This window comes from Schistocerca piceifrons, chromosome 2 (genome assembly GCF_021461385.2).
Source record: "Schistocerca piceifrons isolate TAMUIC-IGC-003096 chromosome 2, iqSchPice1.1, whole genome shotgun sequence".
In the NCBI taxonomy this organism is placed as follows: domain Eukaryota; kingdom Metazoa; phylum Arthropoda; class Insecta; order Orthoptera; family Acrididae; genus Schistocerca; species Schistocerca piceifrons.
The window spans coordinates 256,602,142-256,628,874 of NC_060139.1; the positions used below are offsets into that span (position 1 = coordinate 256,602,142).

Genomic DNA, 26,733 nt, shown 5'->3' on the forward strand with positions numbered 1-26,733 from the left:
TGGCCGTCTCCCATGGCTTCCAGTTTTCTACCTTCGAGACATGCCCCCTCAGGGGCTCAGCATTCGTTTGCTGTGTATGGGTGTGGTGACCCCAGGGTTTCTGAGCTGGTGACTGGTAAGTGCCGCCAGTCATCTGTCACCGTAAGCTCTGGGCATGCTTCAGTGACCACCGTGCAATGCGGCGATGGAATGTTGTGTGTCTCAGGGAATCTTGGCTTGGCTTGACCACCCTGATCTCGAGGGTGGAATAAACTTCTTAAAAAAACTCAATCTCAAGGTGTGCTATGCACGGATGAGGTGCATGGCTGTTGGGATGGAACAGCTGTTAGTGGGCAACTTCTGGAGAACCTGCCACATCTCAGCTGTATAAGGCTTACCTAGTCATGCGGGGCTCTGTATAAGTGGACTTCTATTTCTCTAGCTGCTCATGGGACTGAGATGGATCCTTCAAAGTTTCCTCTTCAACTTCCCAGCAGAGTGGGTGGGCCGCTGGTAGGTACTAACACCTAATCAAATAAGAGGGCTCGTGTAGCCAGTCTTCTACACTCGGAGGTTACACAGAATTTTTCCATACATATGAACAGAATGCATGCTGCCAGCCAGAATTTGTTTTTAATTGTGAAATGGAAAGTGGGCAGTTTTGACAGAGTTTTGCCTTTTTATATTCAAAGAGATTTGGAGGGCATCGCAGGTTCACTGAAGTCCATCAAACGACTGTATAATAGAATGCTGTTGGTTGAACCTGCTAATTCCCAACAAGGAACAAGCCTCTGGGAAGCTAGATTAGATTACATTTAGTTTTTGTTCCATAGACCTAAAAATGAGATTATTCTTGTGGGTGTGGAACATGTCAGAAAGAATAACATAAAAAATGTAAAACATTTGAATACAATACTTACTACGCTTATTATTTGTCAGGAGATTGTCAAGAAAGGTGAATAAATTACAGTAAACTGGAACTACTAATATTTACAGAATTAATACTCTTGTCAGAATGAAACATTGTTATTAAATTTTAAAAATTTATCATACGCAAAATACCTAATCTTCACTGTTGTCACCAAGTGCTGTCAGAACTGAAATCTAACAGACGTTTTTCCTTAAGCTGTCTAATAGTCCTTCGTAAGATATTCGCCCATAGGGTAGAAGGAGTTGCCTATCAAAAAGTCTTTCAAACTATGTTTAAACCATGCTTTATCTGAAACCAAGTTTTTAATGGTTGCTGGTAATTTATTGAAAATTTGTTCCTGAATATTGGACCCCTTTTTGGTCCAAGTTAAGTGATTTTAGGTCTTTATGTAAAGTGTTGTTATTCCTGGTATTGATACTATTTATTAAGCTATTGCTTGGAAGTAGAGATGTATTACTTGCAACAAATTTCAATAAGGAATAAATATACTGAGACTAGAATACAGAGTTACTTGAACAGGTTTCTACATGATGATCTTGAATTTACACTGTAAATGATTCTTATTACACGCTTTTGCATGCTAAAAACTTTTGTTGTATGCAAATGCCTTGGAGAATATGCCATAGACACGGAGCTCCATAACACTTTGAACTATAGCAAAGGTGTTGTGATGTGTCGAGATCTTTTTGATATTCCCAAGGAGGAACTGAAGGATGAGTGCACTCAGGAGGGGATCATAGACATGCAGAATATGTTGAAAAGGGTGGATGGGGGTCTGGTGAAATCTGGCTCCTTCATCCTTACCTTCAATAGCACGAAACTCCCAGAGCACATCTCAGTATAAGGCCTTTTGAACCTAACCCAATGTGCTGTTTTAAGTACCAGTGCTGTGGGCACACTGCCTTAAGATGTAAGAGTGAAGCCACTTGTGGAAAATGTAGCAAGGCCCCCCATGATGGCATTGGCCGTTCCTCTCCTGCAAAGTGTGTAAATTGCTCTGGGGCTCACCCTTTCCGGAGTGGGGCTTGAACTGTCTTCCTTGCAGAGCGGTAGATACAGCAGATTAAGACTTCAAAACACATCCCATATGGAGAGGCCACAATGATCTGTAATGCCATGAAGCCTCCCACATTTTCTACCTCTTTTGTTTCCACCCTTAAAAAGACTATGTCGCAGCCAGCACTTCTACACATATGGAGGTTGCTAGTGTCTGCACTAGTACCTGTGTTTGTTTGTGTACTTGTCAAGCTGCAGTCGTTTCTGAGCCCATAGCCCCTCCAAAATCATCAGAGAAGGCCACAGGTACCACAATAGCGGAATTCAAGGCGCCTCCAATGGCAGAGTCATGTAAAAAGTCCAGTGTTTGATCTTTTACAAGTAATCTTGTAAAAAAAAATCAGATCTCAGACAATCTGATATAGACAAAAATCGTGTAAAAAAATCCTCTGCCACTGTTATGGTAATTCTCACAAAGCCTTCCCAGGCGAAGAAAGCAAAAGGGAAGCTTCCGCCACAGGCAAAAACAGGTGGTAGACTGTTGGACCATGTCGATGTCATTTGGCTTGATGGCCCTGTTGCTTCTGCATAGAGTCAACGGACTGCAAAGTCTTCCCGCGGCAACCATCTTGTCCCAAAGCTGAAACTCCAACCATTATGGGTACCCCACCATGGCGGGAAGACAGGGCGAAAGTCCAACCACCATGATAAATGGCCCCCATATTAGAGTGGAACATACTTATGCCCCTGTGTTAGAGCTGTACCCTCGACCGTTAGGATGATGTTACTGGGAACGAACCAAGGGAGGTGTTGCTATGTTTCTTTTTTTAATAACACCCACCACTCCTCTGCTCTCCCCTTATAGTTACTGCCCTACAAGCCATAGCTGTTGCAGTTCATGTGAGTTCGATGCTCACTATCTGCCCCTGTACTTACCTCCGCAGGATGCAATGGGCTCAGATTCTCTCATAGGCCTTATTGAATAGCTACCCCACCCGTTTCTCCTGCTGGGTGATTTCAGTGCCCATAATGTTTTATGGGGCTCACACTATACTTGCTCCAGGGATCGAGTGTTGGACAACCCCATGATGTCTCAGAAGCTTTTCATCCTTAACACAGGCAGTCTCCCACACATTTCTCAGCTGTTACTGGGTCATCCTCCACCACCGACCTCTCTTTATTGCTATCCAGCCCTTGCAGACTCAGCACAGTGGGAAGCAACTGATGACCTTCATTCCAGTGACAATTTCCACTTGCTGGATGGAGGATTGCTGGAACAGACACCACCAAAATGAATAATCAGCAGGGCTGACTGGATGCTGTTCAGCCTGTTGGCAATGTTTGAACACCGTGACAGCGTCCAGGAATGGGTGGCCCACATCACGTGTGTGATCCATCATGCCACTGACCTACCCATACCACAGTCTTTCGGTCCTCTTAGGAGGCTACCTGTACCTTGATGGATAGATGAGTGCCATTCAGTCATCTAGGCCATTCGTGCAGCTCTTCAATGGTTTAAATGCCGCCCAACAGCAGACAACCTCACAGCCTTTCGAATAGTGAGAGCCAAGGCTCATCGCGTCACTAAGGAGAGCACAAACCAGTCATGGTAAGCGTTCCTGGACTCCATCAACTGGTCCACCTGTTCTGCAATAGTATGGGAAGCCATTTGGAGCATTTCAGGTAAACACAGTCATTTACCGATAGCAGCAGTACTGATGGGCATCTCCAAACAATACCCAGAGACATCACTCGGACACTGGCGGAACATTTTGCAAAAACTACAGCTGATGCAAGGCAGGATCTGGCGTTTCTTTGCTATCATGCAACTGTAGAGAAGGGCAAGTTAGACATCAAATCTGACTTTTCTGAGGCCTACAACTCTCGATTCTCCATGTGGGAGCTCAAATCGGTACTGTCTGAGACACGTGATACTGCACCTGGTACTGCATGCTTCAGCATTGGCCAGTGGCATTAAAGCAAATCCTCTTCCAATGTTTTAATCTTATATGGCAGACAGGCACCTACCCCAACTCCTCAAGGGAGGCGGTGCTGATCCCTCCCCTGAAATCGGGAAAGGACCATACGTCTCCCAGTAGTTACAGGAATATCGCCTTAATGGGCTGCATAGGAAAGACCCTGGAGTGAATGATTAACCATCATCTAGTCTGGCTGTTACAGACCAGACAACTCCTTAGCCACTCTCAATGTGGATTCTGGAAATTCCGGTCCACTGTTCACAAACTGACCCTGCTAGAGACAGCTATTAAGCACGCTTTTCTGCATAAGCAGCAGTGTGTTGGTATATTCTTCAATATTGGTAAGGCATACGATAGTAATTGGAGACACTGTATTTTTGTACAACTGCATTAATGGGGCTTCCGTAGCCACCTCCCATCTTCATACGGTCTTTCCTGTCCGAACGATTTTTTTGGACCCAAGTTGGTGCCTTGCTAACAGCTTGTTTTGAGCAGAGTATGGTGTCCCTCAGTCAGTGTGTTGAGTGTTACCCTATTTGCCATAGCCATAAACAGTATCTTATCTGTGCTAAGGAGTCCTGTACAGTACTCCTTATTTGTGGTCGATTTTGCAGTTTTATGTTCCTCCACCAGTGCTGCAACTGCAAGCCACCAGTTGCAACTTACTGTGCGGAAGCTAGAGGAGTGGGCTGCAGAGATGGGCTTTCAGTTTTTTGCGGATAAGTGTGTGTGTGTGTGTGTGTGTGTTCATTTTAATCATTCTTGCAATATTTTTATATTTTTAATTTGCCTGCCTTGCATAGGGGAACACCATCCTACGTTTTAGAGAATCAGTGCGGTTTCTGAGCCTCATTTTTGACTCGAAATTGCCATGGTTGCCACACCTGAGAGACCTGAAAGCCAGAACCCTGAAGAGGTGCCTTAGCCACTGCTCTTGGGCAGCGGACACGGTGCATCTTCTCCAGTTTCAAAGCGTTTTGCCTTTGTGCTGAGGCTTGGGAACAGCCATTTAACATCCGGCAGCAGCTCCTCGTGGTGTGTCAGGTGTGTCAGATCTTTGCATCTCCAACTTCACCCGCACACCATACTGTAGCTTGTTCGCCTCAGGAATGCCTTTTCTTCGACCGTCCACGAGCTACAATGCTGTTTGGGATCCGCATGCAGCATGTGCTGTAGTCACTCAGTGTGGAGCTAGTACAACCCCAAATCCAGTTTTAACTGCCTGTCACCTTGGTTCCTGCAGAGGCCCTGTGTCATTTTAGATTTAGTGTAGTACAGTAGAGTTTGCACCCATGCTTCTGTTTTTAATTTGATATTTACAGAAATTTTATATGAGCATGAAATTATGTAGCTGTCTTTACATGTGGGTCAAAGCAGGGGAGGGGGGGGGGGGGGCTGTTGGTTGCTCTGTCGTTTTTCCGGATCGTGCATTGCAGAATTACTGCGATCTTGCAGGCACTATAGCAGATCAGACATTCATCCAGTGCTAAGTCTCTTATCTGTTCAGATTCTCTGAGTGCCCTTCACTTTCTCCTATGTTTGTATCCATCAGATAATCATCCAGGATGCCCTTCTCCAACTACGGTGACTAGGGAGGGAAGGTACACAGGCACATGTGAATTGCGGAGAGCAAAAGGGCAGATTGAGCAGCCAAGGAAGCATGTTGCAATCCTCGGGTATTTTAGTGTGCCATCCCTCTGTATGCTTTCACCTCGCTGTTCAGGTACAAAGTCGTGCTTCGATGGGAAGACGAGTGGCTGAAGTGACCGACAACAAGCTCCGTGATGTAAAGCCCACAACTCGGCCGTGGTGTACTTCCTTCCAGCGACATTGACGGGATGAGATCCTTCATACTCATCTTCGCACAGGCCACAACCCCGTGATGCAAGGATTCTTAGTCCAGAAAGAGGACCCGCCAATGTGTGGTGCTTGTGGGGTGCAGATTACTGTGCACCACATTTTATTAAGACTGCATTTTATTTGCTGACAGATCTGCCTTCTATTTTAAGCAATGTTCAAACAAATGCTGTTAAAGTTTTAAAGTTTCGTGATTTATCCAACATTTTTAACAAGATTTTAGGGAGAGGTTTTTAATGTGTAAACAGTATGACTGGCTCACCCAAGTTTTTTCAGCCAGTCACATTTCTCTGTCCATTTCTTTTGACTCTCCTGTGTTTTGTTTTCTCTGTGTTTTGTTTTCTCTGTGTTTTAATTTCATGGACTTCTGCTTTGTCTCCTAATTGGTTTTAGTGCATATGAGATAGAGCGTGTGGTCATTTCGAGAGCATGAGTGTTCAACAATTTTAGTTTATCTCCACATTCCTTTGTTTTGATAAGCGCTGTGCGCTGATGACTTCGCTGTCGGGTTCCCATAAGATCCACACACACACACACACACACACACACACACACACACACACACACACACACTAAATCGTGGGTTATGCATTTTTGTCATCGGATCGGACCCACAGTTCACCCCGATCCAGAACTTTAGTTAGGGAAGCAGCTGCTAGATGTTGTACCGCAGTCCCGTTCGTGGGCCTTATTTTTGATAAAAAGTTGGTGTGGCTGCCCCATATTCGCCACCTGTAGACTACATATATGCAAAAGCTTAACGCTCTCTACCTCCTGCCCCACACATCTTGGGATGCAGACTCTGCTACTCTTCTCCATCTTTACTGTGCTCTGGTGTTGTCCAGACTAGATTATGGTAATTAGGTTTATGGGCCAGCAGCTCCTTCGACTCTGAAAATACTTGATCCTGTTCATTGTGGGGTGCATCTGTCTGTTGGTGCCTTTTGGACTAGTCCTGTTGACAGTCTCCTCGCAGAATGGGAATTCCCTCTCTACAAATTCAGCAGAGCCAACGCCTGGTTTCTTATGCAATCGCCATTTTCTGATACCTTGACCATCCCATGTACCCTATCCTCTTTGCAAATAAGGGATGTCTTCCTCCTGATAACTGCCCACGGGTGGGATTGCCGGTTGGAATCTGTCCGACTTCCCTCTGTTGGGCTCTCCATGTCCAGTTACTGGAATGCACCCTGTGTATTCCTCCCCCCTCCCCCCTCTCTCCTTGGATGGTGCCTAGACCATGGATTAGGACTGACTTATTCGAGGGTCCTAAGATCCGTGTCACCACTACGATCTTCCAACATCTTGTATGTTTAATCCTTGCGGAGTTCCAGAGTGCTACCATCTTCTACACTGATGTTTCTAAGATGATACATAAGGCAGGATATGCTCTCATGTCTCCTACTGGCTTACAACACCATTTATTGCTTGGATCAGGTAGTGTGTTCACAGTGGAGCTGCTAGGCATTAACAGGGCCCTCCATTTTGTTACACACGCCTCCCTCGACAGTATTTTAATGTATACCAACTCAATAAGCATCCTGCAAGTTACTGACTGTCTTTCTCTTGGTCCCAATCCATGGGCATCCCAGGGAATGAATTGGCTAAAAATTTGGCTGTAGAAGCAGATACTTAACCTCCATTCTTTTTCACGATTTCAGCTGCAGATATGCGGATCCACGTCAAATCTGCCTTTGCCCAAAAGTGGAATGACATCTGGTCTGCTACTACAGTAAAGCATTACGTATTAGGTGAAGAATTTTCTCAAAACTTTGAGTAAAGCCCTTTCAAAAATGACTGTATAAATTGTTGAAAAAGTGATCCTTTCATAACTGATAGTATTCAACAAAAATAATACTATTTGTGCATACAAAATGGAATCGGGCCATGGTACTCAACTGAAAAAGCTGCTTCTAGCCTAATAAGCTATGGCTTAAATGGACAATCACAAAAAAGTCTTAGGGTTATTCTTAGACCTAACACAAGTGTGATGTAATTTGATCATTCTGTTCTCCTGAGGATGCATGAACTATACTGTGTAAGAGGCGTACCAAATGACTGGAGTAAATTGTTTTTGGAATATTGTCCTCAGATAACAGAAATGAAGTAATGGAAGAAAATGAACTCCCAGAAACGAAGTATATGGAAGAAAATGAACTCCAGGTTCATCTTCAAGAACAATATTCATCTTCCAGAACTAAATCTTTGTGTTCCACAGGGCTCAATTTTAGATCATTTTCTATTTTTGCCATGTGTAAATGACAGCTCATTAAACATGGGGGATTCAGAACCAACACTGTTTGTGATTGACACCAGTCTATTGATCGAAGGGAATAACAAGGATCATCTTACTGGGTCTGCAAAAGATATCATGCATGACCTGTCTCGAGTGGTTTACCATGAACAAGTTAATAGTAAATTCCCAGAAAATGGTATCCCTGAATTTCCATACACAACTAAATAAAAATGCAATACAACCAATTTTATTTATGGCTAACTAAAACATTAGTGTTGCTACTGAAAGTAAATTTCTGGGGAGTCATATTGAAGAAAAATCTTATCATATCTTTCAATTCAAAACTAGCAAAAATTTGCTGTGTAGTAGTTGCTATATGTAGCATCAGCAGTGCTGAAACAGTTTTTTGCTTGTGTACATTCGTTAGTGAGAGGTAGGATATTATTTTCTGGGGAAATGAACACCAGACCAAAACAGTTTTCAGGGAACAAAAGACACAACTTTGACCATGGCTGACGTTTGCAACAACCGTATACACAAATTTGAAAAATATGTAAAAATCTGCCAACTGGTTGCATAGGTTTTCTATATACCTTGACCAGATTTCGTCACCTCTAAGGGTGACTTCATCAGAAGGTAAGGTAATTACATGAAGAACATATCATCAAAGATGTACAGCTGTTAAATCACTGTACATCTTTGACGATATGTTCTTCATGTAATTACCTTACCCTCTGATGAAGTCATCCTTAGAGGTGACGAAACCTGGTCAAGGTATATAGAAAACCTGTGCAACCGGTTGGCAGATTTTTACATATTTTTCGAACAAAAGACAATTATAAGAATTATGAAACATGCAAGCTGAAGGACATGGTGCAAACTGTTTTAAAGAAATAAAAAATCACACCTTGCCTGCTTTTATATATTGGAACCAGTTTTTTTTTTTACTTTTTTTTACTTAAAATAAAATTGCTGATTACAGTACCAGATCAAAGAGTGACCATGCATGTTAGTCGTTGCAGCACACATTGTGTTATCTTTATAAAAATCTGGCATTCTACCCAATGCCAGACAGATTTCATTAAATCTCTCAATACCTTTCACATGAAAATGTTTCACTTAAACTTTTAGTTGTAGAAATAAGTTGTAAGTGCACAGCACATACTCAGATTTGTAACTATTTATAATATTGACCAAATTTATTACACAAATTTAAATGATGTGCATTTAAAAGCTGTATACCCACAGATAAAGAGATTTCCTGTCACACACTGCCTCCACTGGGGATGTACAACACAATAAATAACCCTGGGTTCGGTGTGGGGCAGCAGTGAGGTGGGTGGACTGCTGTGGTCTGTTGTTGGATTGTGAACCACTGAGGGCTACAGCGGGATGATGAAGGCTCTCTGTCGTTTCTAAGTCCCCGGTTTAAATCACAATACACAATACGATACACTGGCAAAGCAGAAGTTGTGCTCTTTAGCAATGATGCAAGCATCGTAATGAAGCCAACAGATATCTAACAAGAGTAAGAGCAATAAATGAAATATTCAAAGGTTTTAGTGATTGTTCTTAGTAAATTGTCTATTACTTCATTTAAAAACAACACACAGTTCAATCAGTTCAGTACAAGATAATATATATGAACAACAACATTGTAATACAGGGAAAAGGAAATACATAAAAGTGGTTGTTCAAAATTTGTGGGAGCTAATATTGATCAGAATTTGGATTGGAAATCGTATATCTTCTCAAACACTTGAGTTCAGCAACATTGTCCACACATAATTGCTGATTTTTCTGATGAAAGCATATCAAAATTAACTTATTTTGCACCTTTTCCTTCATTGCTTCCATATGGGATGATTTTATGGGACAAGTATTTAGTGGACAGAACTGTGCTGCAAGAATAATATCCTCAGACTTTGTGGAGGCAACTGATAAAACACGTTGACTGCCATGAGACTGCTGCCGAGCACAACAGAGCCTTATAAAATGTCAAATCAAAACAACTTCAGCCATTTAAATTTCCAGTTTTATTTGATTTTTGCTTCAAGTTTCAGCATTACATTACGCCATCTTTGAGCCCTATGATTGATGTGTAGGAAGAATCCCACCTCGTGTACAACGAAAATAGGAGCCAGCATACCGTCACTGATATCCGTAGACTTCTTTTTAGCAAAGTGATCGTTTCTATCATCACTCACAGGCCGTATGTTTGTCTATAAAATAACATAATTTAGTGCAACTGGAGCTGTTTTTCATTTGAGACGACATATTTTGTGTTTCAGAGAGGAGGATTGCGACATTTATGATAACAGAGGTGTTGTGTACAACTAAAAATATACTGATATCATTATAATAGAAGGAAACATTCCACGTGGGAAAAATTATATATAAAAACAAAGATGAGGTGACTTACCGAACGAAAGCGCTGGCAGGTCGATAGACACACAAACAAACACAAACATACACACAAAATTCAAGCTTTCACAACAAACTGTTGCCTCATCAGGAAAGAAGGAAGGAGAGGGGAAGACGAAAGGAAGTGGGTTTTAAGGGAGAGGGTAAGGAGTCATTCCAATCCCGGGAGCGGAAAGACTTACCTTAGGGGGAAAAAAGGACAGGTATACACTCGCACACACGCACATATCCATCCACACATACAGACACAAGCAGACATATTTAAAGACCTGTCCTTTTTTCCCCCTAAGGTAAGTCTTTCCGCTCCCGGGATTGGAATGACTCCTTACCCTCTCCCTTAAAACCCACTTCCTTTCGTCTTCCCCTCTCCTTCCCTCTTTCCTGATGAGGCAACAGTTTGTTGCGAAAGCTTGAATTTTGTGTGTATGTTTGTGTTTGTTTGTGTATCTATCGACCTGCCAGCGCTTTCGTTCGGTAAGTCACCTCATCTTTGTTTTTATATAAAAATATACTGAGCATGATATTCTATGGGTAAAGCAACATACAATGTCAGTTCCAAAGGAGGAGACCCATTGTAGTACAAGAAAGTCTTCTAAAGACTACCTCACCTGTGATGTCAATATTAGTCACTTATACAAAGCATTTAAAGTCAAATTACCAGAGATGAAAGTTAATGAAATGGAGTATAAAAGGGTATTTCTTAAATACTTTGCAAATCTATCATTTGGAAGACCAAGGTCAGATACTTGTAAGACATTTGACTCGTAGCACCTTGAGGGGAAAGGACACTCACAAGAGAACAGAAAAGCTGAGAAGACACTAGAACTGCACCATGGGAAGGCAGAAAGTGCAATGACAAACATGAAAAATGATGTGACATCTTCATATGCCTGGGAGTAACACACATACATTAGCAGTTGATATGCAAAAAGTATTGTTTATTCCAACTTTTAAACACTCAGATATGTTCTACTAATGCCAGCTTTCATATTACAACTTCATTGTTCATGGTCTTGACAACAGTGAGGCAATAATGTGTTCGTGTCATAAGGGTGAAGGGTCTCGTAGACCTAAGAACATAGCTTGATGTCTGTTCCATGTCCTGAATTGCACGAAAAATACTGTCAGTGTAACTGGTAACAAAAAGAAACTTGTGAGTTGGAGTGAACTGTTGTGGACAAAGCACAAACCGTGTATATAAGTACAGGGTTTTGCTATGTTGTTATCTCCTTGATACCCTTCACCCTTATGCCATAAACACATTATTGCCTCACTGTTGTCAAGAGCATGAACACAGAGGTTGTAACACGAAAGCTGGCAGCCGTACGCGAAGGACCAACCGGAAGTTGCGGTTAGCGATAACTTGCAGCTGTTTAAGTGATGTTTCTGATAAGTTGGCGTCAGTCGTCAAGCAGTCGCAAGTGCAGAAGCATCGACACAGAATAGTTATGCCGCATTATTTTAGGAGGAGAAGGCATTCACGCCTTACAGTGTATAAAGCTATTGATAATATAGCTATTACTATGAAGAGTGGAATAGGTGCGCAAGTTATTTTGCATGGCCCTTCAGTGTTTTGTGGAAGCGTACTGAATTTTACACTAATGTGGATGCTAGAGCACATAGTAATGGTTGGGTTACTGGGGCTCTACTCTGTGGTGGTAAAGTGGAGACTGTATCAGGGCTGGAGACTTTTAACAGCCAAGAAGTTATTGCTTATCGCACATGTCAGATATGTGAAGTGTATAACAAAGACCGTGGTACATCTTACTATATTTCTACAATGCCGTTGGTTGTTAGGACGAGGAATCGTCGTAAAGTAAATGAATCAGAGTCTGTGCCCATATGTGTTAAAGGTGCTCTGAATTGTGCTAAGATTAAAGTTGTTGGTGATGTCATACATTATACAGGGACTGAAATAAAGTATTTATCCTTTCCTTATCTCCCGTCTGAAAAAAGTTATGTAACTGGTAGTGCACAAAAAGTACTTACTTCATCACACTTTTCTTTACCAATTAAGACACTCAAAATGGAAGAAAAGACTTTGTTAACTTCCTGGCTGCCACTGATAAAGTCATAAAAGCAAAAAAGGTGCACATCAGTTCAGCTGCATAAATTAAAATCCTTTACATAGAATAGTGTATGTCAAAAGAACATTCAGTGACATTGAACGGTAGGAAAGTGTAAATGTTCTAAGAAAGGAAAAATTGTTGACAATTTCATTCATACACAACTTTCAGTATTGCCGCATGTTCGATGATTGTCTGCTGAAAAAAGGGTTTGCTTGCTGTGGTACCCTTTGCACCACATCACCATCGGCAGTTTTTTACTGACCTGTGTAATGATACTGGAAACAGAAGATATTTGTTGCATGTTGTTTAAATCTCCTATATTTAGGTATGTTTTGTCAATCATTGTCTCTGTTGGACTTAGCACATTTAGTCTGAATAAGATCATGTGTTAAGACATCTTCTGCTCCCAAGTTTTTAATTTTCTTTTTCTGGACAATTCAGTGTATTTTTCTCTGGACTTGCGATATAGTTAATATTTCCTGGACATTAATAAATGTATTAATACAGTAAAATGTGTGTTCTAATTTCGTATGTCGTACGATAAACATCAGATGAATTCGCAATTGCGAATAATCCATCAGCTGTAGAATGGAATGATTACAATGGAAATTTGTGCTGGACTGGGACTCGAACCCAGATTTCCCGCTTTTCGACAGTGCTCTCCCTGCCATTTGGCTATCCGTGCACAACTCGAGGCCAGACCCAAACTTCCATATGTCGTAAACCAAATGTCTATGATCTGTACTCGCTCATCCATTATGTGTATTCCTGTACAGATCAGATGTTGTGTTTGAAAGTCGCCCGGTATTGGCAGATACATAAAATATTGCAGTGCTGGTGGTGTTCTGTTGACGATACACTGCGGCGACCACAGCCATTACTAAACACATCAGAAGAATTTACAATTGAGAATAATGACTACCACCAGCTGTAGAATGGAATGACGACAGTGAAAATTTGTGCTGGGCTGGGACTTGAACCCGAGCATGTGACTTTCCAACACAACATCTGATCTGTATGGGAATACACATAATGGATGTACGAGTACAGATCATAGACGCATGGTTGACAACACGTGGAAGTCTGTGTCTGGCCGTGAGTCATGCACAGATAGCCAAACGGTAAGGCGACTGCGAATGATAAGTGGGAAATTCGGGTTCTCATTCCGTTCTACTGCGGATGGTAGTCATTATTCACAATTGTGAATTCATCTGATGTGTTTAGTAATGGCTGTAGTCACCACGGTGCATTGTCATCAGAATGGCACTGGCACTGCAATAGTGTATTTATCTGCCGATACTACGCATGTGACTTTCAAACACAACGTCTGATCTATAAGGGAATATACATAACGGATGTGCGAGTAAGATCGTAGACGTATGGTTGATGACATATGGAAGTTTGGGTCTGGCCGTGAGTCGTGCTTCGATACCCAAATGGTAAGGCGACCGCTCACGATAAGTGGGAAATCCAGGTTCGAGTCCCTGTCCGGCACAGATTTTCATTGTCTTCATTCCATTCTACAGCTGGTGGTAGTAATTATTCGCAATTGCAAACTCATCTGATGTATTTAGTAATGGCTGTAGTTGTATCAGTGCAATGTCATCAGAATAATGCCGGTACTGCACTGTTGTGTCGTACAATACTGTTTTTGTTGTATCTCAAAACATTGCCTTTGGTCATTACCACATTTAGGATGTTAGGTCTTCAAATGTTTCCCCAACACACAATCTCACATTTCAGCGATGTCCACTGTCGAGCACGCTCACTAGACTTGTTTGTTTTTGACTTCTTCTTATGGGGTTACCTAAAAAGTGAAGTGTATCATAACAAACCTCTTACACTCAGTGACCTGAAAGTTGCAATAAGTCAGGAAATTGCTGCTGTTTAAACTTTTAATGTGTGTTCACGAACAAGGCCACTATCTGCCTGGCGTTATTTTTAAAATGTTAAAAAGTAACAGTTAATAAATTGGGTACATTACGAACTGTAGTGATATGAGAACATTTTGTAAGCGATCAAAATAGAGCTAATTATACTAGTTTGAAATCCATGCACTCTTTTTGCGTCACCCTTTTATTACCCAGCAGTAAGAAAGTCTTCAGTTTCTTAACTCTTCTTTCGATCTGTTGCTGTAATGTCAGATTGCTCCAGAAAATTTGGGGTAGTCTAAATGCTTTTTTCCACTGTGTAAAGTTGGAAGATATTCATACCAAAGCTATGATTTGCTGGATTTCGTGAATTTTTCTATTTTCAAACGCTGTGATCTGTCACCTATACTTAACTGTTGCAACCTGCAGCTCACAACTTTGCTAAAATTTGTGTATGTAACTGCCAAGTTACCCCAAAATGTAAGATTAGTGCACTTTTCTCTGTTATATAGTGATAGTGACTATCTCTTGGCATACTGCAAATTCGCCTCCTGAAGGTAGGAATTGACCAGCCATTTTATACATATCCTTGTAATTTATTCATTAATTTGTTTAATCTGATCAGACACAAGAGCATCAGCATTGAAGTTGTCTCTATACATTTTGATTTCTGACAGATCTGTAATAGTTTTGTACTTTTACTTTCTTTGTATGAAATATCTAGTTAAAAATATTGACAATGGCTGATAAGAATTGTAAATTTCTAACTCACATATCTTGCGAAAATAGTTCCAAAGTAATTGTAATCAGCAGTAATTAGTGGACACATGATTTAAAATGACACTCTTTATGCCTAAATCATTTCATTAAGGGATATAATTTGTTTTAGTGCTGACATGATTTATATTTGCAGTTTGTTGAGTCAAAATAATATGATCAATGAAGAGTATTCTACAAAATATTGAGTTTTCCGGTACATTAGCTAAAGCAGCCTTCACATGCTCATTATTATTGACTCAATAATATTGTGTTACTATATTGCGCGAAGTGCAAGGCGAATAAATGGCTCGATACTATAATGCAGTATACTTGTACAAGACACATCAGAACTGTGCGTTCATACTGAACATGGCATTCAGCGATATGGTGTGTAGCAGCTCAGTTGCTTACCCTGCAAAACACTAGCTGAAGTTTAGATGCAGAATGATCAAAACAAGTCAGAGAAGCTTTCACTAACATTTTAATGGACAAGAAATTCTTCCATTGCTGCACCAGAACTACTAATTACAAGTTATACAAGTGAACTGTATAATTAAAAATCCACATGTGGTATTTTCTATGTATTTTGCTACTGTAACAACTGTTGCAAATAAAGACTTGTGGCTTGATGTATTTACTGGGGTCAGTGATGTGGTGCGCACATGGAATCAGTGTGTTGTGGGCAATATGAGGATCACATTTTATCTTCCTTGGCAAATTTGTAGGGGAGATGGGTAGCCATTGTTTTCTTCTGACCTGTTCTAATATGTACCTGTTTCTTGATGACTGAGGTGAGCACTTGTTCAGTGCACTGTGGTATTGTGCTGTGTTTTGTTTGTGTTATATATTAAGGGAAAGGGGAGTGTGAAACGTGGTGTAGGGACATATCCCACTTGCATCTAACAAAATTATATATTTACACTGATCTCAGCTTTAATAAGTTTTCTTCGTGTGTTCTCTAGCTTTTCCTCAGCAGGTAGTTTTAATACACATTGTCCATGCTGAAAAATAAATTGCTGCAAGCTCCAGTAATACAGTTAGCATTTTCTGTTTTTCAGATCCACCCTGGCAACGGATTGTCACAGCTTATTTGTGGAGAGTGCCTTTACAAAGTGGAACTGTTCAATGAATTCAGATCATCAGCACTGAAATGTGATAAGATGCAGCAAGATTACAGACAGTTATGGGATACACACCTTTTGTCTGAAATAGATAGAGTAAGATCAAGTTATGTAGTTTGTTGTATAAAGCAATGCGAGGGTAAGGTGAAAAGTTCTCAAAATGGTATAGATGCCTTGTGTTTTGTTAAATGGGTATTCTGAAATACTGTGTTGTTATAAAATTTGTTGTTTTGGATACTTAATTGCCGATGGAAATCTGTCTAAAATTGATAAAGGTTTAGAGCGAGTCCACTCCCACCTTCAGACGTTTAAGGAATGTGTGACTGAATAAAAATGTGGTTGTATTTCTCCTGAATATGATCCACCTAAAGGACATTCTAAATTAAAAACCACAAAGGAAATTGTTGTGGAGAAAGTGTCAATATGGCGTCAGATTATCTGTGTTAAAGGTGTATGAAATAGCAGATCTCATAGCCATGTCAGAAAAAAAGTGTACAATATATTTTACATGAAGCATCAACTAAGCGAAAGTTTTTGCAAAATGAGTGCCAACTTCCAGAATGAGATTTTCACTCTGCAGCGGAGTGTGTGTTGATATGAAACTTCCCGGCAGACTAAAACTGTGTGCTGGACCGAAATTCGAACTCGGGACCTTTGCCTTTCGCGGGCAGGTGCTCTACCAACTGAGCTACCCAAGCACGACTCACGCTTCGTCCTCACAGCTTTACTTCTGCCAATACCTCGTCTCTTACCTTCCAGTCTTTACAGAAGCTCTCCTGCGAGAGCTTCTATGAAGTTTGGAAGGTAGGAGACGAGGTACTGGCAGAAGTAAAGCTGTGAGGACGAAGCGTGAGTCGTGCTTGGGTAGCTCAGTTGGTAGAGCACTTGCCCGCGAAAGGCAAAGGTCCCGAGTTTGAGTCTCGGTCCAGCACACAGTTTTAATCTGACAGGAAGTTTCGAGTGCCAACTTGGTTGAATGGTGACCAAAAGCAAGTGCGAAAATGAACTTTCAGCAAAGTTTCAATCTTCAAAGAGAATTAAACTGATTTTGTGCATAGTTTATTGCTGTAGGTGTGACATGTGTTCATTGTGCCATATTCGAAATGAAATAGGAATAAAAACAGTTGTTGGAAAACATTGGTCCAGCAACAAAAAACGTGAAGTTTATTTCGTGTACTGAAAAGGTTATTGCCAGTGTTTTTTTTGACGGTGGTAGGGATTCGGGTAATTGGTATCATGTGATGACTAAGGCAAATACTGACAAATGCTGTGCATGTCTTCTGGACCAACTGAATAGTAAAGTTTTTGACAAGCGGCCAGCATTGCAAAAGAAGGGTGAAAAGTCATTTTTATGAGGACAGTGCACATTCCCACAAAGGGTCTTTGGCACTGGGAAATAAGGATTTGAAATAAGAATTCTTGTAACAATCATTCTTATCAGATTTGACACTGTCTGGCTGCAATCAGTTTCCCAAGCAAAAAAAAATTAACAACCATGTAGAGGAGGTGTTGAGTGACGGAGAGGCACATTGAAAGAATTTTAAAGTCATGATTTACTGCCAAGAGCTGCCGATAAAATTTCTTTGTTAAAGAACCAATTTCAGTCCACAGATCATCATCAGATTCATAAAAGCTTTTATATCTTCATACTAGGCAATAAAATCAATAGCATCAGTTAATAAAATTCATGAATTTCTCACTGTTGTCAAATAGTAAAAAATTATGTCATCAGTCATAAAAATGTGTGAAACAGTGCACTCATTCATGTTATATTAATAGTCAGCCTTAACATTCCGAATGTTGGCTAGAAGCTGAATCCAATGAAGGTCTGCGGACCAAAGAGGGTTGTTCATTACAGAACCTCTGTCAGTAGCTCTTGGCGGTAAATTGTGCCAATCTTCACTTATTGAAGAGCTGTGGAACACCACCTTCTTAAAACTTTGGAAGTCCTGCTTAAGAGCTGACGATACAAGTTGTCTTTATTTAATGTGCCTGTCTGCCACTCAGTGTCTATCCTATGTTGTGGATAGCAATATACCCTTTCCATATTGTTGTATTCCACCTCACATTTTGCATTGTGTGACTAAACTTTTTTAAATCACAGTATTTTATGGACTAAGATGCTCTTTTGTCTTCAAAAAATCGCCTCCAAAATTCAGATGCATCTTATACTTTAAAATAATATAAAAATGTCCAATGTTTGATTTAAAATTCCTGCCAGTCTTAAAAATGGCCATATATTTGATGCCGCGGAGAACCTATCTCTACCTGGCAACATTGGATTCAACTGGCAGTAGCGGTGTACCAATGTGACGAACAAGAGTTTTGGGAATTCACAAGCTTGCTAACACTGTCTCCCTCCCACCCTGCCAACACAAACCCAGAACACTGCCCAGCCTTTGATGCGTCATTGCAGTCTATGCTGCCAGTGAACTTCAGTTGAAAGTGATTTGTGTTAGCATTAACAGCACCATATCTTTGTAGTAGTTAGTTTCATAATGGGAAAAAATAAAAAAAAGTATTCATATGATGCGGGATAAAATTTGAAAATAATACCATATGCAGAAGAATGTGGAAACAGAGCAGCTGAGTGGCATTTTGGCCGTCCACCAACAGAAAAACCATATGCGATTTGCAGGCTAGTGAAGAAGAACTGAAAAAAATGAAGACTAAATGCGCAAAGAGAGGACTGAATGGAAAATGGCCAAAACTGAGTATGATGATTTTAAGGGATTTTAAAGGTCAGTTCGGTTTTATAAACTAAAAGCTCTTTTTTAGTCCGGCTTTGCAATCTAATAATAAAAATGATGATAATGTTATTGTTTAAAAAATTGCTTAAAAATTAAATGCATCATATAGTCCATAAAATACAGTAATTTTGGCTAACATTTTGAGTTCAGTGAGAGAAGTTATGGCAGGCATAGACAGATATTTTGCTTACTCTCTAGATCTGCACTTCATGTATGGACTTCACTCTCTGCAAAAGGTGTAATAAATTTGACCTAAAATGAGACTATATTGAAAAAACCAATTGTTTTGTGACGCATACATCCTGTCACTGCTAGTCCACGAACTTTTCATTTTGCTGTCAGGCAAATTTGAAAATCACATTGTCTGAAAGAAAATTTGTAATAATATCGAGTCATGCCCTGACTGTAACAAAGTAAATAAATATTTATAAATGATAGAGTGCAGCAATCAGTCATCCTTTTTGCACGTTTTATTACGCAAATCCAGATTTCAGCTAGTGCCTAGCCATTATCAATGCACTGTTTCCTAGTCCCAATGTGTGTTAGTTAGTTCCCTGTTGGGAACAGCGAGCTAACATGCATCGAGATAAAAAAATAGAGCATTGATAATGGCTAGGCGCTAGCAACAGGGAACTAACACGCACCTAGATTAAAAAATAGTGTATTGATAATGGCTAGGCTCCAGTTGAAATCCGAATTTGCGTAATAAAACCTGCAAACAAAAAAGGACAATGGATTGCTGCACTCTATCATTTATAAATACATAACAGTTGCTGAGTGCACCCACTTTCCTAATGGAAGGTAACCTGATGAGTAAGCATTGTCACTATGCTTCATTTTTGCTGCCCGACACTTCAGTGTACCTCTGCTTTGTTTCGCTCTTAATAACACTTAAATTTAATTTCCTCATAGCGAGAACAAACAAAATTTATGAAACATAGTACTTCATAGAACAACACCTAAGATACAGGTTGTGCATAGCACTGAACACATTGACTGGACAAGAGCAATACAGCATAAGGAATAGACTGAACACTCATTTGTGAGCACTTAAATAATGCTGTTTCTTTGGCAGTAACACACTGTCTGATCGCTTTGAGCAAGAGAACGGTGTCCCCCAGGGCAGTGTTTTAAGCGTTACCCTCTTTGCCATAGCCATCAACAGTATAACGTCTACAGTGAGGAGTCCAGTACAGTGCTCCTTATTTGTGGACGACTTTGCTGTTTTCTGTTCCTCCTCCAGTGTTGCAACCGTGAGCCATCAGTTGCAGCTAACAGTGTGGCAGTTAGAGGAGTGGGCTGCAAAGTCGGGTTTTCGGTTTTCTGCCGATAAGTGTGTTTGTGTTCATTTTAATCGTTCTCGTCATCTTTTTACTTTGCCTGCCTTGCATATGGGGGATACTGCCCTACATTTTAGAGACACAGTGCGGTTTCTGGGCCTAATTTTTGACTCCAGGTTCTCATGGCTGCCACACCTACGTGACTTGAAAGCCAGAACACTGAAGGCACTGAACATTCTCAAGTGCCTCAGCCACAGGTCTTGGGGCGCGGACAGGGTGCATTTCCTTCAGTTTTATGGAGTTTTTGTGTGTTCACGGCTGGACTATGGGTGCACAGTATATGGGTCAGCGAGGCCATCTTATTTGCAGATCCTTGACGCTGTTCACCATGCTGGGATCCGACTGGCCAAAGGTGCTTATCGGACCAGTCCCGTACCCAGCCTCTGTGCTGAGTCTGGCGAACTGCCACTTACCATCTGGCAGCAGCTCCTGCTGGTGCGCCGGGCTTGTAAGTTTCTTGCAGCTCCCAGCTTGCCTGCTCACCGTCTTGTTGCCCATCCACCTCTGGACCGCCTTTTTTCCCGCTGTCCCCGGGCTATGTTGCCATTTGGGATCCATGTGCAACGTGTACTAGAGTCCCTCGGTGTGGAGTCTGTACAACCCCAAATCCAAGGTTTTAACCGCCTGCCACCCTGGTTACTGAAGAGGCCCGGAGTGATTTTAGATTTATTGCAGTACAAGAGAGATTGCACTCCTGCCATCGTTTTTAATGCAGCATTTTCTGCCATTTTATCTGAGCACCATGACTATGTAGCTGTTTTTACGGATGGGTCGAAACAAGGGGATTCTGTTGGTTGCTCAGTTGTTTCTCCATATCGTGTCCTCAAGGTCCGACTGCCTCAGACTTTTACTGTCTTTGATGCAGAATTGTTTGCGATCTTGCGGGCACTGGAGCACATGAGACATTCTTCCTCTCCTAAATTTCTTGTCTGTTCCGATTCACTCAGTGCCCTTCACTCATTGCAACGTTTGTATCCGGCAGACAAAATTGTCCAGACCATCCAGGATGCCCTCCTCCAACTACAGCGACTGGGGAAGGTTGTAGCTTTCTGCTTGGTTCTGGGGCATGTCGGCATTGCTGGGAATGAAAGGGCAGATCTCGCAGCCAAGGAGGCGTGTCTTGCCCCACAAGTATCTCAGTGTGCTATCCCCTTGCACGCACTCACCTCGCTGTTGAGCTCATGGGTCATATGTCGGTGGGAGGATGAGTGGCTGGAAGTGACTGACAATAAGCTCCGTATAGTCAAGCCCACAACGCATGTGTGGTGTACTTCCTTTCAGCCTCATCGACGAGATGAGGTTTTTCTCACTCGGCTTCGAATAGGCCACAGCCCTATGACGCATGGCTTCCTGCTCCGGTGAGAGGACCCTCCAGTGTGTGGTGCTTGTTGCGTCCAGGTCACTGTGCGCCACGTTTTATTGGATTGCGTTTTATTTTCTGATCAGCGGGTCGCGGCTGACTTGCCAGCGGACCTGCCATCTCTTTTAGGCAACACTCGGACGAATGTGGTTAAAGTTTTAAAGTTCTGTGCCCTGTCAAATGTTTTTACAAAGATTTTAGGGAGAGGATTTTAATTTGCTCACTATGTGACAAGCTCGCCCATATTTTATGTAAGTGGCCAGCCAATAACATTTTCCTGTGACGGCATTCTTGTTGCTATGTTTCCCCTTTCCTTAGGTTTTACTTTCTTATGTAGCATTTTCCTTCTTTTCCTGCTTTCTTTGAGTGTGCTTTAGTTTTCTTAGGTCTGTCCACATTCGTTCCTTTTAATGTGTGTCAGGGCGCTGATGACCTCGATGTTGAGCGCCCATAAGCCCCAACACACCACCACCACCACCACCACATCTTTGGTGGCTCACAAGAGCACATCAGGGGGCTGACTCAGGTGGCCCCTATAAGTGAATCTGTGAACTGTAGAGACGCGAGTGAAGATACATCACCACTCCTTTCTTAGGGGGTGTGAAAACTACATATGTATGTAAAAAACATGACACTCCGAAAAAAAAGCACTGATACCATGAAAAAAAGAAAACACTGATCTTGCAAGCCACTGAAATTACGAGTGAGGGAAAACACCAATGATTGTGCTGACATCCATTTCATCACCCGACGACGGTGGCTTCTGCATCATGTAGCGGGCACACACTGGCGAGTAGGGGCAGAAGTAATGAGGGGGCGGGTTGGCGTGCTTATTCCTCTCCCCCCCCCCCCCCCCTGCCCCCGCCCCCCTCTTGTGAGAGGCCTTAGGGTAGGACCAGGTTTGACAACTCCATAGTGATGTCCTTGTTGAGGTCAGCAGTCGATGCGGGAGGCATCAGCGGGGGTGTCAGATGACAGCTGCGCAGGACTCAGCAGTGGAGGTGGCTGTTGTGGCGACAGGTGCAGCAGGGGCTGCACTGGTGACAGTAGTCAAGGAGAGGAGGCAGAGGCAGGAGCCCCAGACAACAATCTGCCAGGCAGCAACCCCTTCTGTGGTGTGAACCAGACCATTTGCGACACAGGAACAGGCATTAGCAGCAGCGGGAGAGGCAATGTACCATCCAGAACAGGGTCCACCGTGCACAGATGCAGCTGGTCAAAGTGACAAGACGTCTGCCCATCAGGAGTGCAAACAGCACACAGGTGCGGGCGACTGTCGATGATGGCAGGGAGCCAGTTTGCTCGACAGCCAAAGCCACGAGCCCAGACAGGTGCACACAGCTGAAACTGTCATGGAGTAGGTGACGCTAGCTGACGCAGTCAGGTTCAGCTGGTGAAGGAGGGTCCATGGTTAGCATCCATGTTGCAGCTCTACCGGGGTCGTATTCCCCACTGCTTTTGTTTCCCACTGCAGTGAAACACTACAAACTCAAAAAATTGTCCAAAGCAGCTTCAGGGGACCTACCAGGTACAAACTTCGGCATCTGAGTTTTAGACGTCTGTACCATGCATTTAGTCTTACCATGAGATTGAAGATGAAACAGGGGAGTTGTGAGATGACAAAAACCATTAACCTGATAAAAAGATGCAAATTCTTGAGAAACAAACTTGGAAGCCATTATCAGTAACCACGTATACAGAAGTCCCTCAATTGCAAAAATCTTGGACAGGACCAAAGTAGTGGCCACTGCAGACATGGATGGACAACACACCATGTAGGGAAATGTGGAATAAGCATCCACTACAATGAGCCAATACTGATTTAGAAAGGGCCCAGCAAAATCAACATGTAGAAGCTCCCATAGTGCTGTGGTCTTGGCCAGGGGCAAAAGATGCCCACAGGGGCTTCTGTTGCTGAAGACAGTTAGTGCAAGTGACGATAAGCTGCGTAGTGTCCCCAGCTGTGCCCAGCCAACATACATGCTGGCGGGACAAATCTTTAGTGCGAGAGGTCCCCCAACGACTGACGTGCAGAAGCCGCAGTACATTACAGCATCAGGAAGCAGGAATCGCAAACTCGTGGAGCAGTGTCCTCCATAGCTAACAAAAGAACCCCATCAAACACAGAAAGGCGGTGCTGGAGGAAGAAGTAATTATGAAAGGATCAGAGACATGGCTGAGGGGTTTCTCTGGCCAACCATGTTGCACAAATTAGAGGACTCAACTAAGTACAGAATCCATGGTGACGGTTGACGCTATCATGGCATTAGTGATGGGGAAAACCATTGACCGCATTCTGGTTCTCAGTATCTAAATAGAAACAAAGTAACTCATCCTGATTGAACCCTGCGTCCATCCCGAAAAAGCGAGATAAGGCATCAGTTTTGCCATGTTGTGCCATCGACTGGTAATAGATCTGGTAATGATAACAGGAGAGGAAGAGAGAGAGCCCATCGCCACAAATGATGTGCTGCCTTGTCTGGCACGGAATCTGAAGGGTTAAAAAGGGCAACAAATGGCTTGTGGTCCGTGATTACATGGAACTTAGAATCACATAAGAAGATGTGAAATTTCTTGAGGGCAAACACTATTGCTAAAGACTCCTTTTCAATCTGAGAATACCACTGTTGAGCAGGAGTTTGTCTTAGAAGCGTAAGCAATGGGTTGTTCAAACCCATCCATGTATTTATGCGCCAACACTGTGTGAGAGGTATCTGTAGCCAACTCTAGATGGCGACCTGGCGGAAAAGTGGCCAGACGCAATGCAGATTGAAGCTTAGTCTTAAGCAAAGCAAACGCTCAGTCACAAGCTGGGGACCAGAAAAAGGCACAGTTTTACGCAAAAGCACATGCAGAGGCTGAGCAACAGTGGATGCATCTTTACCTAGAAACGCCTGCAGTTCCTTAATCGAGGCCAGCTGCGGCAAAGCTGCGGTTGCATCAGTATGGCCATGCAACGGCTTGACCCCTGTATGAGGAACCTCAAAACATAGGTACTCAAATGGCGAGATTTGGATAAACTGCACTTTAGACCCACAGACTGCAAAGCAGAAAACAACGATCAGAGATTGCTAAGGTGGTCTTTGGTGGAAATACCTGAAGTGATGATATCATCGAGGTAATTGATGCAGCTGGGTACAGAGCCTGTAAGCTATTCTAAAAAATGCTGAAAAATTGCTAGCACGTAGTGACGTTAAAAGGCAAGCGTTGATATTGGTACAGGCAGAAAGGTATATTGACAATGAGAAGATGCTCAGTAGCCTTATCAGAGGGAAGTGTATGCTTCTGACAAATCAATCTTGGAAAAGTAGTGGCTGCCTGGCAATTTTGCGGGCAACTCATCAGGGCAGGTCAAATGGTATGTATCTGTCATGGACAGTGCATTAATTGTGCCACTAAAGTTGCTACGGAGGCGAAGCTTACCCATTATCTTCTTAACGATGACTAGTTGTGTAGCCCATTACCTGGAAGAAATAGGTCGAGTGACGTTGAGTGATGCCCAAACCGTCTAATTTGGCGTTGACAGAGCGACACAACGCGACAGGCCCCTGCCACGCCTGAAACAAATGAGGGCAGGCAAACTCTTTCATGGTAATGTGGGCCTGAAAACCAGTACCACAATTGAGCCCAGGGGAAAACGGAGACAAAGCTCAGAGCAGAGGATTTCCAGCTGCTGATATGGAACTTAATCTGACACTAAATTTACCTCATGACAATGGAGAAACTGAAAGGAAATGCTTCTAACCAGAACAGGTCTGCGGTATGAGAATGAATCCTCAACAAGGCAGGTGAGAGAGCGAACAACAAATTTGTAAGAGACAGGAGTGGATAACTGATCTAGGACCAGATTCTGCTGTTAATTGGAGCAAACCGACATCCGTGAAACCTGTACGAGGGGAGAGGCACGCAAGTCCATGTATGTTTATTTGTTTACTGAAGTCACTGCAGTTCCTGTATCCACTTGCATTTTTAGCAGTTTATTAAACACATGCAAGTCGATAAACAATGTGTTTAGGGAAACAGTCATTATAGAGATATAGTTTATGCACATCGACAGTGCGCACCACATTTGAAGAGGAGTTTGCACACCGATGCAATGTGGCCTTTGTTTCAACATTTGTTGCAATCTACCCAACGAGTAGGGCACCCAGCACACTCGTGTCGGACAAAGCAGTACGGGCAAGAAAGAAGGGGAACATGTGGCCGTTGTTGTGACGCGGCCTGTTGCTGCCGTGGCCATAACCGACGCTGCTCCATGCAGTGCTGCGATGAAGGTTGTAAGGTTGTACTGCTGCAATGGCTTACCCGTCATCCTGAACAGTTGCAGCATGCCCAACACGAGTTGATTGAGCAACACTCCCCTCACACAGCAGTCTGATACTTCCCCTCAAGCAGCAATCTGGTCACCTGTGACCCGTGACATTTCAAAGGACTGTTCTATATAGAGCATGGCTGTAAGCTTCGGATTCTCACTTTGAAGTGCTTTTTTGCCAACTTCCCTATCCGGAGCCAGACAAATAATATCACCATGCACCATGTGGTCAGCATAGGATTTGTGAGTGGTACTTGTGGCAAATTTACAACGAAGGCTCAACTGTGTAATTCACAGCCCGGGCTTTGTAAGATTGTTTTGGGCATTTCTGACAGCGGTAAAATTCTACATGTGTCACAGTGACATGTGTTCTGTCACAGTAATCAGTTGAGAGAAGCTTGCACATTTCATCAAATGATAAACTGGTGGTTCTTGCCTGAAGTGCAAGTTGGCACAACAACTGATACATGCATGGCAAAAGCCAGGAAAGAAAGGTTTGCATCTCCTACTTGGAAAACCTGGGAATGTTGGCATAACTACGTGCCAGTATAAGCACATCTGGGAACTGTATGGACGCGCTCTCTCTGAAATTGCGCATGTCATGAGTGTATGCAAAATTTCATTTTAGTTTGAGATGGTAAAGTGGGAACATTTGGTCCACTCGGCGTGGGATGACCCCATTACATATATTGTGGAACTAGGCTCAAACTTTAATGCATAAATATCTTATGATACCAGTATTTAAAGTA

At 42.4% G+C, this 26,733-nt stretch overlaps 1 protein-coding gene across 1 annotated transcript in view; it reads left to right on the top strand.

The window, feature by feature from the left end:
• The first annotated feature begins 4,810 nt into the window (after window positions 1-4,810).
• Window positions 4,811-26,733, top strand: part of LOC124776653 — a 68,695-nt gene continuing 46,772 nt past the window's right edge. The window contains exons 1-2 of the mRNA XM_047251743.1: window positions 4,811-4,929; window positions 16,160-16,318. Of these exons, the coding sequence (XP_047107699.1) occupies window positions 16,262-16,318 (57 nt within the window). The 5' untranslated portion in view covers window positions 4,811-4,929; window positions 16,160-16,261. The remainder of the gene's footprint in view (window positions 4,930-16,159; window positions 16,319-26,733) is intronic.